This window comes from Balaenoptera acutorostrata, chromosome 18, assembly GCF_949987535.1.
Source record: "Balaenoptera acutorostrata chromosome 18, mBalAcu1.1, whole genome shotgun sequence".
NCBI classification, from domain to species: domain Eukaryota; kingdom Metazoa; phylum Chordata; class Mammalia; order Artiodactyla; family Balaenopteridae; genus Balaenoptera; species Balaenoptera acutorostrata.
This window is the reverse complement of record NC_080081.1, coordinates 29,720,106-29,731,318: the sequence shown is the minus strand read 5'-3', so window position 1 is coordinate 29,731,318 and position 11,213 is coordinate 29,720,106. Positions and strand designations below refer to the sequence as shown.

Genomic DNA, 11,213 nt, shown 5'->3' with positions numbered 1-11,213 from the left:
TATAGTCCCCTTTTAATTCCTCATTACAGTCTATCCTCTCCCTAAAGAAGGCAAGCATGGGATCTTGGCACACCTTACCTATCTAACGCTTCCTTTTCTTTCCTGTTTTTGTTATTGAAAGATTTTATTTTACATTTTTGAAAAAAGCAACTTGTGCTTATTTTAAAATCATGCAATACCTATTTAAGTTTACCCGCTGTGTTAGTCAGTATCAGTCTGGAGGGAAGGGAGAGGGTGGCGGTGGAGGAGTGTGGTCCAACAGCGAAGAATAGTTTGTTACCAGCCCTGTTGGACAGGGTTGCCAGAATTGACAGTGCGGCGATTAAGAAAATTTTTCTTGTATGATAATGAAAATACCATATATATCAGAATTTGTGAAAAACATCTATGCTAACTCTTAGAGTGAAATTCATAATTTTAAATATAGTTACTCAGAAACAAGTACAATTCAACAAAAGCCAAATATTTAACTCAATAAATCAAAAAAAAAGCAACAGAAAAAATCCAAAGCATCAGGGATAGTATAATGTTGTTCACAAGATGGTTACCACCTATTCTTCCCTTGCATATGGTCGAATGCTGCTTCTCACATTAAGTGATGAAGTCCAGGGAATTCCCTGGCGGTCCGGTGGTTAGGACTCTGCGCTTACACTGCGGAGGGTGTGGGTTCGATCCCTGGTTGGGGAACTAAGATCCTGCAAGCCACATGGCACGGCCAAAAAAAAAAAAAAAAAAAAGGAGAGATGAAGTCCAGTTCCCTTGCCCTTGAACCTGGCTTGCCCTGGTGATCTGTTTCACCAGTAGCCTGAGGCAGAAGTGACATTTTAAAACTTCTGAGGCTAGGTCTTAAGAAACCTTACAGCTTTTATTTGGGTCTCTTGAGATGCTTACTCTTCAGACAGTGTGCTGGAAGAACCAGTCACCACGTCAGAAGAAAACAAAGCGTCACAGTGCAATGATCAGTGAACTCCGAGAGACAATAATAAATACCCGTTTCAGTCCAGTAAGGTGTTAAGTGGTTTGTCATGCAGTAGTAGATAACTGGAAGAGAATTAAATAATAAAGACAAGGACAGGAATCAACAAAATAGGAAAAAAAAATAGAGATTATCAAAAACAAAAGATGGTTCAAATAAAAGTGAATAAAGTAGATACAACTCTAGTCAGATTGATTAGGAAAAAAAGTTGCAAGTTAACAAAATACAAAATTTTTTGAAGGGGGAACAAATAGAGCCACCATAGGTATTTAAAACAATAAAAGTATGTTGGAAATAATTATTAGCTAATAAAATTGAAAGCCTAGATAAAACAAGTCCTAGAAAAATATAAAATGCCAAAATTGGCAGGAAGAAGTAGAGAATTTGAATAGATCAATAAACATTGATGTAATTGGCAAAGCCCTTTCCTCCCAAATAATCCTAGACCCGGAGGGAATTATAAGTGAGCCCTACCAGACTCCCAAGTAAGAGTTAATCCCTTCTTCTACAAGTTGTTTGAGAAAAAGGTTGAAGAAGAAAAGCTGCCCAGGTCATTTTATGAAGCTAGGATAATCATCGCTCCCAAACCGAATATGGAAAAGAAAGGAAAACCGAAGCCCCATTTCTCTTATGAAAATAGGTGCAAAAATTCAAAAAGAAATATTAGGTAATCAAATTCAACAATGTACTACCAAAACCAAAAAATAAACAAAACCAGGACAAAACAGTGACAATAACACTCCGGAGCCCCCTTGACCTCTTTTTCCTTTATCACAGCATGTTATCACCTCCTAGCATATTATATATTGTATGTCTGTTATGTAACGTCCCAACTCGGTTATAATAAGCACCATGAAAACATGAGTCTTAGTTTGGTTTGTTCGCAGATCTTAGGCTCCCGGAACAGTTCCTGGCTCGGTAAGTGTTTCTCTGAAGAGTGAAAGAACATGAAAGGATGGGGCTTCTGTTTGTATTACATGGTGTAGTGTCCCGGATTTGAGCCATGTTGCAACTAAAATAAATCCGTCGTGGGGAGTAGATGGGCAGATAGATGTTGCGGGAGAGGGAGAATCCTAAAAGGTAAATGGGGATAAGTGAGTTTGATTATGGACCAGAGGCTCCAAATCGTACAAGGAACCCTGTGCTTTTGTGATTCACCAGTATCACAAGTCCCACAAGGAACGGGGGGCCTCCTCACAGAAAACAGGAAATCTGTTAATAGAACAGGAGAAAGAAACTGTAACCATCGTGGTCCCCCTCTTCCTCCTCTTTCTCCTCCACTGTGTACAAGGTGCTTGGTGTGACAGAGGAGGAAAAGGACAAGGTCTGTGTCCTTCTATAGCTGTCTAAAGGGATAGCATCCACCAATGAAACAGAAAACACTTGTACAGCGAGGTATTCATAAGTTCCTAATAATGTAGTATACAAGAGTGCTGAGGGCACGAGATGCAGAGTAGAATAGGGATAGATGGGCAGAGCTCATTCGTTGATCAAGGTCAGTTTTGAATCGAACCTTGAAGAAAATAATGAAATTAGGCAGAAGAGAGGCAGGCAGTCTATCCAAGTGGCAAGGGAAGCACAAGGCCAGGATTTGGTAAGATGATAGAATCATAATTAGAAGGTCATTGTGTTCAACTACTGCCCAAGACTGAAATCTGTAGTGAACACTTAGTTGTCGCCTAGTAGCTCTTTTGGGGAGAAGCCCCTCCCCATCTGCTTGGTTGTAGTAGTGGTTTCCTGTAGCACGTGAACCTAGGCCCTGTCCACAGTTGATTGGTCCAGAAATGGACACGTCATTCAAGTTAAGACAGTCCGCCCCACTGGGAATTTGGAATTAATATGGAAGAAAAGAGAGTAGTCCCTTCCTTGGGTGTTTGGACTGGGAACATACAGACATAGGGGTTATAGGTGGTCACTTTCTACCACATGGTCTGGAAAGCAGAGAAGGGTGGTCTGCAGTGAGAAGGAAGAAGAGCAAGATAGATGCAGAGAGAGGACCTAGAGGAGAGACGAAACCACAGCCCGAGTGCTGGTCCTACTCTATTCTCAAGACCCAGCGGTATCCCAGCGATTGCCTTTTTTCTGGCTTGCTGAAGTTACTCTGCATTTGCTTTCTTTTGCTTGCAACCAAAACTCCTTACCAGTGCGAACTTGACCTGGACAGGCTCCTCCTTGGTTCTTCAATGTTTCCTTTTAACTGAAGGGTGATCGTGGAATCTGTTCCCGCTGTGTCCTGTGTCTGGGAGTGGGGCTAGGGGTGGCATCTCTCCATAGCTGCCATTAACCAAGCATGATTCTGCCGAGTAACACAGGGGTGGCGGCTGGGGGTACGCTCCTCTCGGATGGAGTTCTAGGAAAATGAGTGGGCCTGACGACTGCCTCTTTTTGCAGGATTTCCTGCCTTCCAGGTGGGCAGCTCAGCCACAGATCTTGTATGAGAAAGATGCATGGAGTTCTCTTCTGAGGTCAGGTAGCTCTCCGGGGAGCAGTTGAGTTGGGGAGGGACAGAGCCTTTAGTGTTAACTTGGTCATCCCTTTGACTCACACAAGGGAAGGGCCTTGTAGATGTATGGTTTTATAAGGAGGATGCTCACAGGTTCTTTCCCACTCTTTGACCTCTTTTTCTCTTTCCCCAATTCCTCTCCTTTCTCTGAAGCTCTTTCCTTTCAGGTCCCCCAGTTTGGCGTTTCCCCGCAAGAGGAGGAACGCGCGTCTCCTCAGGCCTTTCCGGGGTCCTGCAAACTTGAGAGCCGTAAGTCTCCACTGCTCAGTCGAAGCTGCTCCAGAGTGGGATGGAGAAGGTCTGGCACCTGGGTCGGGGGCTTAGGTTTTGATCCTCGTCTGCCTTTACTGGATATGCAAGCATTGACAAGTTACTGAATTTCTTTGTGCTTCAGTTTCCTCATCTGTAAAATGGAATAATAATAATAATAATAATAATAATGGGATAATGATAATGTTATTAATAATTATAAAATGGAATAATAATAATAATGTTATTATTATTATTTTATACCTACCACATAGAGTTGCCATTAGAATTGAATGAGTTAACGTACGTGAAACACGTACGTCAGTCGCAGGCACGTAGTCAACGCCCAGTGAGTGTTAGCTACGTTGCTCTTATTATCACCGCTCCAACTCCGCAAATGAGGACACTCGCGCCTCTGCGGCGTCTTACCTCAGCAACGCCACTTCTCTCCTCTGAGTTACGCCAGCATACCTCTCCCTCTCAGGCAGATTAGCCCAACGAAACTACTTCATTTTAGGCTGTCTCTTGGAATTTTAACTCTATCTAGGGCTAGGCTGTAGACCCCTCAAAGGAAAGAAGTCTGTTTTAAGAACCTGTGACAAGAATCTTTATCAGCTCTTCCTGAGACTTCTCCAAGGGCAGTGTCTTTCAAACCACCTGACCCGCTTCTTGCGTTACCTTCCTAAAGCCCCTGTCTCTTCCTCAAAAAAATCCAAAGATGCGTGATAAAATCCAAACAGTTGAGAAGGAGATTCTAGGCCAGGATAGTTCATTTAGAAATATATGCAAGCCATATACATATAACTTAAAATTTCTAGAATCCACATTTTAAAAAAGCTAAAAAGGAATAGGTGAAATTAATTTTAATATTAAATATTTTGTTTAACTCAGTATATCCAAAATACCACCAGTTCAATATGTAAGCAATTTAAAAAATTATTGAGATATTTTAAATACTTTGTCTTTTGATACCAAGTCTTTACAAAGCCTTGGGCTAGTTATTTAACCTCTGTGAGACTGGAATTGCCCCATCTGCAAAAGGAAAATAAGAGTTAATAAGTTTGTGGGAAGATGAAAATGTTATAATGCATGTGAAGCCCATTGTGTTTGTTTCTTATTACCACAGACTTAGTGGCTTGAAGTAACACAACTTTATTATTGCACAGTTCAGCGGGTCAGAAGTCCAAATGGGCTCAAATCAAGGTGATGGCAGAGCTGCATTCCTTCTGGAGGCTCTGCGTGAAAATGTTTCCTTGTCTTTTCCAGCTTCTAGAGGCTGCCTGCATTCCCTGGTTCCTGGCCCCTTCCTCCATCTTCAAAGCCAACAGTGTAGGGTCTTCAAGTCTCTATCTCTGAGCTCTGCTTCTGTCACCAGATCTCCTTCCGTGACTTTGACCTTCTTGCCTCCTCTTTCCCATGTTAGGACTCTTGTGATCCCATCGAACTCACCAGGTTAATCCGGGAAAATCTCCCCATCTCAAAGTCTGTACCCTCAATTACATCTGCAAAGTCCCTTTTGCCATGTAAAGTGACATATTCACACCCACTGGGGATTAGGATGTGGCCATATTTGGGGGGCTGTTATTCTGCCTGCCATACCCAGGCATTACACAGAGATCGGCCACTGTAAGCCCTCAACAAATGCTCTCTCTTATTCTTAGAAAACTTTGATTATAGTTCTTAATAACATTGTGTTACTTACATGGTTCCGTATTTGTGTTCTGTGGCCATCTCATCCCTAGCACCTGGCCCAGTGCTGCCTGTATTTACTAATTGGTACAGTTCACTTATCAGGCAACTTCTGAGTGTAACTCATGGTTACTAAGCAAGTGGGCACTCCGTTCCCATCCTTGTGAGCATGTACTGTCAAGTGGAAACAGAACAGGTGCTCAACTATTTATTAAATGAATTGATGAAGCAAAACAGCTTCCTTCCACTTTGGAGGAACACACCAACACCTTAGTTTTCACCACACTCTCTCCCTGGAATGCCTTCTTCTCTTGTGCCTGTCAAAACTTATCCATCCTGCGAGACTGGGCTGAAATACCAGCTTTGCTCTTTTTGAGGAAATGGACCTTGTAAGTCGTAACCAAACATGTTTCTTGTCCTGCTTTGTTAACTAACATATTGTGAAGTTGATGGCCTTCTCTAGAAACTATGTAAGACTGTGTAACCATAGTTTATACAGTCACTTACTGGACACTCTCCTCTAACCTCGGCTTTGATTTTGTTTCATAATTTTTCTTCACTGTAACTCCCTCCAGTATTTCTTTTATAGCCTATGCATTTTTTTTCTTAGCTCCCTTATGTCACTTGTGAAATGAAGCAGCCGTTAAGTCAGTCATTTAAAACGTATTATCCCTCTGTTTCACTCAGCCAAGTCCTCTATGCCAAGATGAAGTTAGAAGTGCAAGAAATCTGTTGGGAGTGGTGCCTCTGGAAGATCAAGGTGTGAGGGAGCAGGAGGACGCAGGGAGCGTTCAGACTGCCACGCAGGTTTGGCATCTACCCAAGGACGGGGGAAGGAGTGCTGGGCAGGAAAAGGCTCTGACTGCAGCACGGCTCCAAGGAATCTCTCTCGGCTGGGCTAGCCCGAGTCCTGGTGTACAGATGGCCCACAAAGGAGCGCTTCTTTGGGCAGAAACGGCCAGGCCCTGGTACTCTGCCATGCTCTGTCACTGGCCAGGGCTGCAGGAGAAGAGTGTGGCTTTGGATCAAATGCTGTGGCGGATCCCCTAGGTGGGGCAGGTGCAGGCTGGCAGCTGACCCCTTGCCCACACCCGCCATGAAGGAGGTGGGCGCCGGGTCCCTCTGGATCTACCCTGCACAGTCCTTGAGGCAAAGCCTGTCTTGTTCCCTTCACAATCTTGCCCATATTACCGGTGTCCAGTTACCGTTTCTTGAGTTACTTCTTTTCATAGGACCAGTTGGTAATGTAATAGTAATAGCATGATGGGGTAGGAAGAACTTGGGTTTGAGACACAGAAAGATCTGGATTCACATCACAGGTGTTTTTCTAGCCAAATCTGTATTAGATCAGCTGGCATCTAATGCAAGTTCTTTAACTTCTTTAAGCAGCTGAAATGAGATTAAAGTCATCTGCTGAAATGAGACTTAATAACGTTTTACCTACTCACTTGTCTGCCTAGCAGCTCTTTTGGGGGAAGCAACAGAGTTGCTGGGAGGATTAAATAAAATGCTTATAATTCAGTGGCTGCTGTTGAGGAGGCGTTGAGTAAATGTTCTTCTCTCCTTTACTCTTCACTTTCAAATAATGCTTTACGTGGGATAAAGCACTTTTGTAAACGCTTCCTCAGCTGATTTAGATTAGGTATTATTATTTCCAAGAAGTTGTGACCGAATTAGTGGCTGACTCAAGGTCACACAGCCAAAACCGAGGCAGAGTCAGGGCTTGAACCCAAGTCCCCAGGCTTCTGTTTCAGCACCGTTCACGTACTGTTGGCAGTTTTCAGGAAAACAAGAGGCGGTGTTCCATCTGTCAGAAACACGTGTGGCTAGGTACTGGTGGAATTCAGTGACAAAGTGGCCAGGGAGAAATGCTGGGCTGAAAAATCTGAAAAAGAAGGTGAATAAGTAATCGTTGTATATGAGAAGTTAATAGTGAAGTGTATATTTTCCAAATATGCTTACTGATGGAGTAAGGAGGTTTTAGACCTAAACAGACTGGCCAGAAAACTGCTTAAGAAAAATGGCTTTTTCCAGGCCGGAAAATATAACAGGAAAAGAGTTTGTTTCCAGATTCCCCAACACCTGCTCTCATGATTCTGCTTTCTGTTTCCTGCCTGCTATCCTGCACAGCATTTGAAACCTTCGTGCACAGTATGCTTGAGCCAAACGTATGCCAAAGCCATCTGCCTTCTGTGCTTTGTCAGAACGTATTTATTCATAAAATGCTTTTCTGGTTTTGAGATGCTTGGAATATGACTAAAAATAGCTTCCTCATAAAGGAAGATAAGCTGGAGTCATTGTGAGAATGTTTTAGGACTTTGTGGTTTTTATCCCTTCTATTACCAGCGTATTAATTTGAGACGGCTCATGACTGTCAAGCAATCTCCATGGTTTCCCTTTCTTTTTCCTTCCCATCTACACACTGCAGCTTACATTTCTCAGGTGGCCACGATGCCTCCTATCTGCACGGCATTCTCAAGGTTAATTTCATTACTGTGGCCGATGAACTTAAGTCAGATGTGTTCACCGTGGCCTCATCACATCTGGTTTTCTGGGGTAAACCTACGAACTGCTTCTGTCTCTGACCGACTTTGTGTTTTTGGGAAACGCTGAAAGCCGATCCTGAATCCGTGCCCTCAGTGTTCTCCCACAGGCCTGGGCGTGAAGCGAGATTACTGTGAAAGGCAGAGCTTTGCGAGCAGGTGCTGAGAGGTAGAAGCTGGGGCTGAGGGGTTGTCTGGGCGCAGTGTCACCATCCCCTCCTGATGCCTGTTGCCCAACATCCTCAAGGTAGAATGATCTCTTTGAAGAAAACAACTGTGTTGCCCTGAAGGTTCTGGAACCTCTTTTGAACATAGGTAGAGAATCCCAGCTAGCCCTTTGTCAGAAAGAGAAATGTATGTGTGTGGGGGGGGGCGGATATAAACACGCGAGTGCCTTTAGGACCCTTTTCTGCTTCTTCCCGAATCATAAATCCAAAGTATTCTGGAGGTTGAAATTGAACTAGCCCTGCCTGCAACCCTTTCAGCTTGACTTGGGACCACCCAGAAGTGCCCTCAGTAACAACAAATCACTCCCCTCACTTTTGAACCCATTGGGCAGTTAAAAATTGCTTGCAACTCTGGGGCATTGTCACTAATAACAAAGGAAGTTTGCATAATGTCCTTCTCTTGAGAGATTTTAAAAGAAAGTGTTATCATTACTTTTTCAGTGATGGTTCAGATGTATCTTATTTAGATGAAGAGGGACCTCTGTACTGTTTCAAAGTCCTTTCTTGCTCAGGAAGGCCCCGCGCCTGTACATACAGTGGATCCACAAATTATATCATGAAGAGATCAGTCTTTGTGATCTTCAGATTTTTTTGTTTTTTTGCAGTAAGTTCTCCAACACAAGGAAAGTTGGACTATTCACACTGTTCTATCACATTCTAGAATTTTCTACACACATACTTTTTTCCTCCTGCCTTTCTCTACATCTCCACCTTTGAAATGCTACTTATTTTTCAAGGGGAAGCTTAAGGGGCCTCTTAGCTAACCGCCCCCCTCCCAACAACAATAACAAAAACAAAAAACCACTAATAACCATCTTTCCTAAACCCTGAAGCATTTGGTGTGGACATTTCTATGCAATTTATTAGAAGATTCTCTAAATAGTTATCTGTGCTCAGGCTTGATCTTTTCTTTATATTTTAAGTTCCTTCAAGGCAAAGGTTATTTTAAATTTCTCACAAATGCTTAACAAAGTCATTAAAATAATAGTTATTGACAAATTATCTATTTTCAACAGTGGGAATTTAGAACAAAACTGATCAAAACTTTTGATCAGTCTCATGAAATAAATATAATCTGATTTATGACTCATCATAAGTCAACAATTCATCAATTTCATGAGTTAACTGTAAAAAACATCTACTAAAACACACAGTCTATAGTAGATAAAGAAAAGACTAGTGATTCTGTTGATTGTTATACACGTTGAAAAAGGTGCTGGTTAATAAGGTGGAGGGGTTGGTGAATTTCCTAAATATTTTCTTCTATCTTTCGCATATGTCTGTTTATGAATATCTATCTATCCATCTCTCCAGTGTTAAGATTCCAACATTGTACTTCATTACTACTCTTATTTTCCCTAACAAACAGTTTTTTTTTTTTTTTAAATTATGTATTTATTTATTTATTTATTTATTTATTTTGGCTGTGTTGGTACTTCGTTTCTGTGCGAGGGCTTTCTCTAGTTGTGGCAAGCGGGGGCCACTCTTCATCGCCGTGCGCGGACCTCTCACTATCGCGGCCTCTCTTGTTGCGGAGCACAGGCTCCAGACGCGCAGGCTCAGTAGTTGTGGCTCACGGGCCCAGCTGCTCCGCGGCATGTGGGATCTTCCCAGACCAGGGATCGAACCCGTGTCCCCTGCATTGGCAGGCAGACTCTCAACCACTGCGCCACCAGGGAAGCCCAACAAACAGTTTTGAAGGTTATGATTGTGCTATGTTAGTAAATTTCTTTCCAAGGAAAATTGGATGGAGTTTTAGACCTTAAGTATTTAAATTTTGTTTCTCAAGCAACACCTTACACACTTGTTAGACTTTATCACTGTATAAAAATGTACAGTGGTTTATTGACATGTACATTCCAATATGTTTACAGCTGCAAGATAATGAGGCACACTCAGTATTGCACTTCATTAAAATTTCAGGCTCAAACTTAACCTAGAAGTTTAAATGAAACTGCATTTGTAATTTAGTAATTCTTATACAGGACAAACATTGATATCTTTATATACAGTGTGATACTTATTACATTTATATGCCGTCCTAACACAATTTTTTTTTTTAAATAACAGTCTAGGAAATAAACCAGAATATTCCTCTTTTTATCCCCACCTGTGATGCAATTGTACAGGATTACAAAAAGGCAGTATACAATAAACAATGATAATTTTTCTCTTTTGCTTGAAAGCCAGCATCATTCTTAGTCCATGGGCATGGCAATTCTTTGATATCAATTATCTATAAATGTCCAATGCTTCACAGGCCAATGACGATAATGGCCACATGCAAACACCTCACAAGTTTGATGTCGTGGTTCAAAAGAAGATAAACTGAAATAATGGGGAAACTTTCCATAGCAAGAATTATGTACATGGTATTTGGCATCCTTCTTGCACTGTGAATGGTTCATTTTCATGGATGTAAAAATGGTCCCGTCCTTATCCTGAGCAGAGTTTAAACTTCACCACATCCGCTTGGGGGATGAAGGCAACTTTTCTCTCTGTAGACAAAGGAATCTGAGTGTTCTAAAAAGTGTGAGCATTTCTGCACACTCCACAACCCAGGGCAAACTCTTCTCCAGTGGGTGGATGCACAACATGGAGAGGACATTCAGTTCCTTCTAATTGTTTGCCTTTGGGACCTGTATAAATTTTGAAGGAGGCAAAAAAATATAATTAAAACACACACACACATAAAAACCTAATGTAAGTATTAATCACCCGTAAGTTACTTAGAGAAATAATGTGACTGTGGTTATGCAAATATAAAATTAAATATAAAATTAAAAAATTACTTTCTTCTAACCACAAAAATAAAAACATTCACTATAAAAAATTCAACATACCACATACATGCAACAGGAAGGGATAGGGTCCCTATCCCATTCCAGAAGGATTATCTACTTCAGCTTCTTAATCTGGACTCCTGTCCTCATCCATACAACACTGCCCCCTTTTCACTCCCTTCATTCGCTGACCTCCAGCTCACCACCCTCCTCCTGCTCACGTCTCTATTCTGGCCATTCTCC

The 11,213-nt window shown here is 42.0% G+C and overlaps 1 protein-coding gene and 1 long non-coding RNA gene across 15 annotated transcripts in view; one reads left to right on the top strand and one right to left on the bottom strand.

Annotated features, from left to right (window-relative positions):
• The first annotated feature begins 3,604 nt into the window (after positions 1 to 3,604).
• Positions 3,605 to 6,841, top strand: LOC130705604 (uncharacterized). Its single transcript, XR_009005883.1, has 2 exons — positions 3,605 to 3,728; positions 6,105 to 6,841. It is a non-coding gene; the product is annotated as an uncharacterized LOC130705604 (long non-coding RNA).
• Positions 6,842 to 10,014: 3,173 nt separating this feature from the next.
• MYCBP2 (MYC binding protein 2) overlaps positions 10,015 to 11,213 on the bottom strand; it is a 272,533-nt gene continuing 271,334 nt past the window's right edge. For all 14 annotated transcript variants that reach the window (XM_057532563.1, XM_057532564.1, XM_057532570.1 and 11 more), the window contains one exon: positions 10,015 to 10,826. In XM_057532563.1, coding sequence (XP_057388546.1) covers positions 10,711 to 10,826 — 116 coding nt within the window. In that variant the 3' untranslated portion in view covers positions 10,015 to 10,710. The remainder of the gene's footprint in view (positions 10,827 to 11,213) is intronic.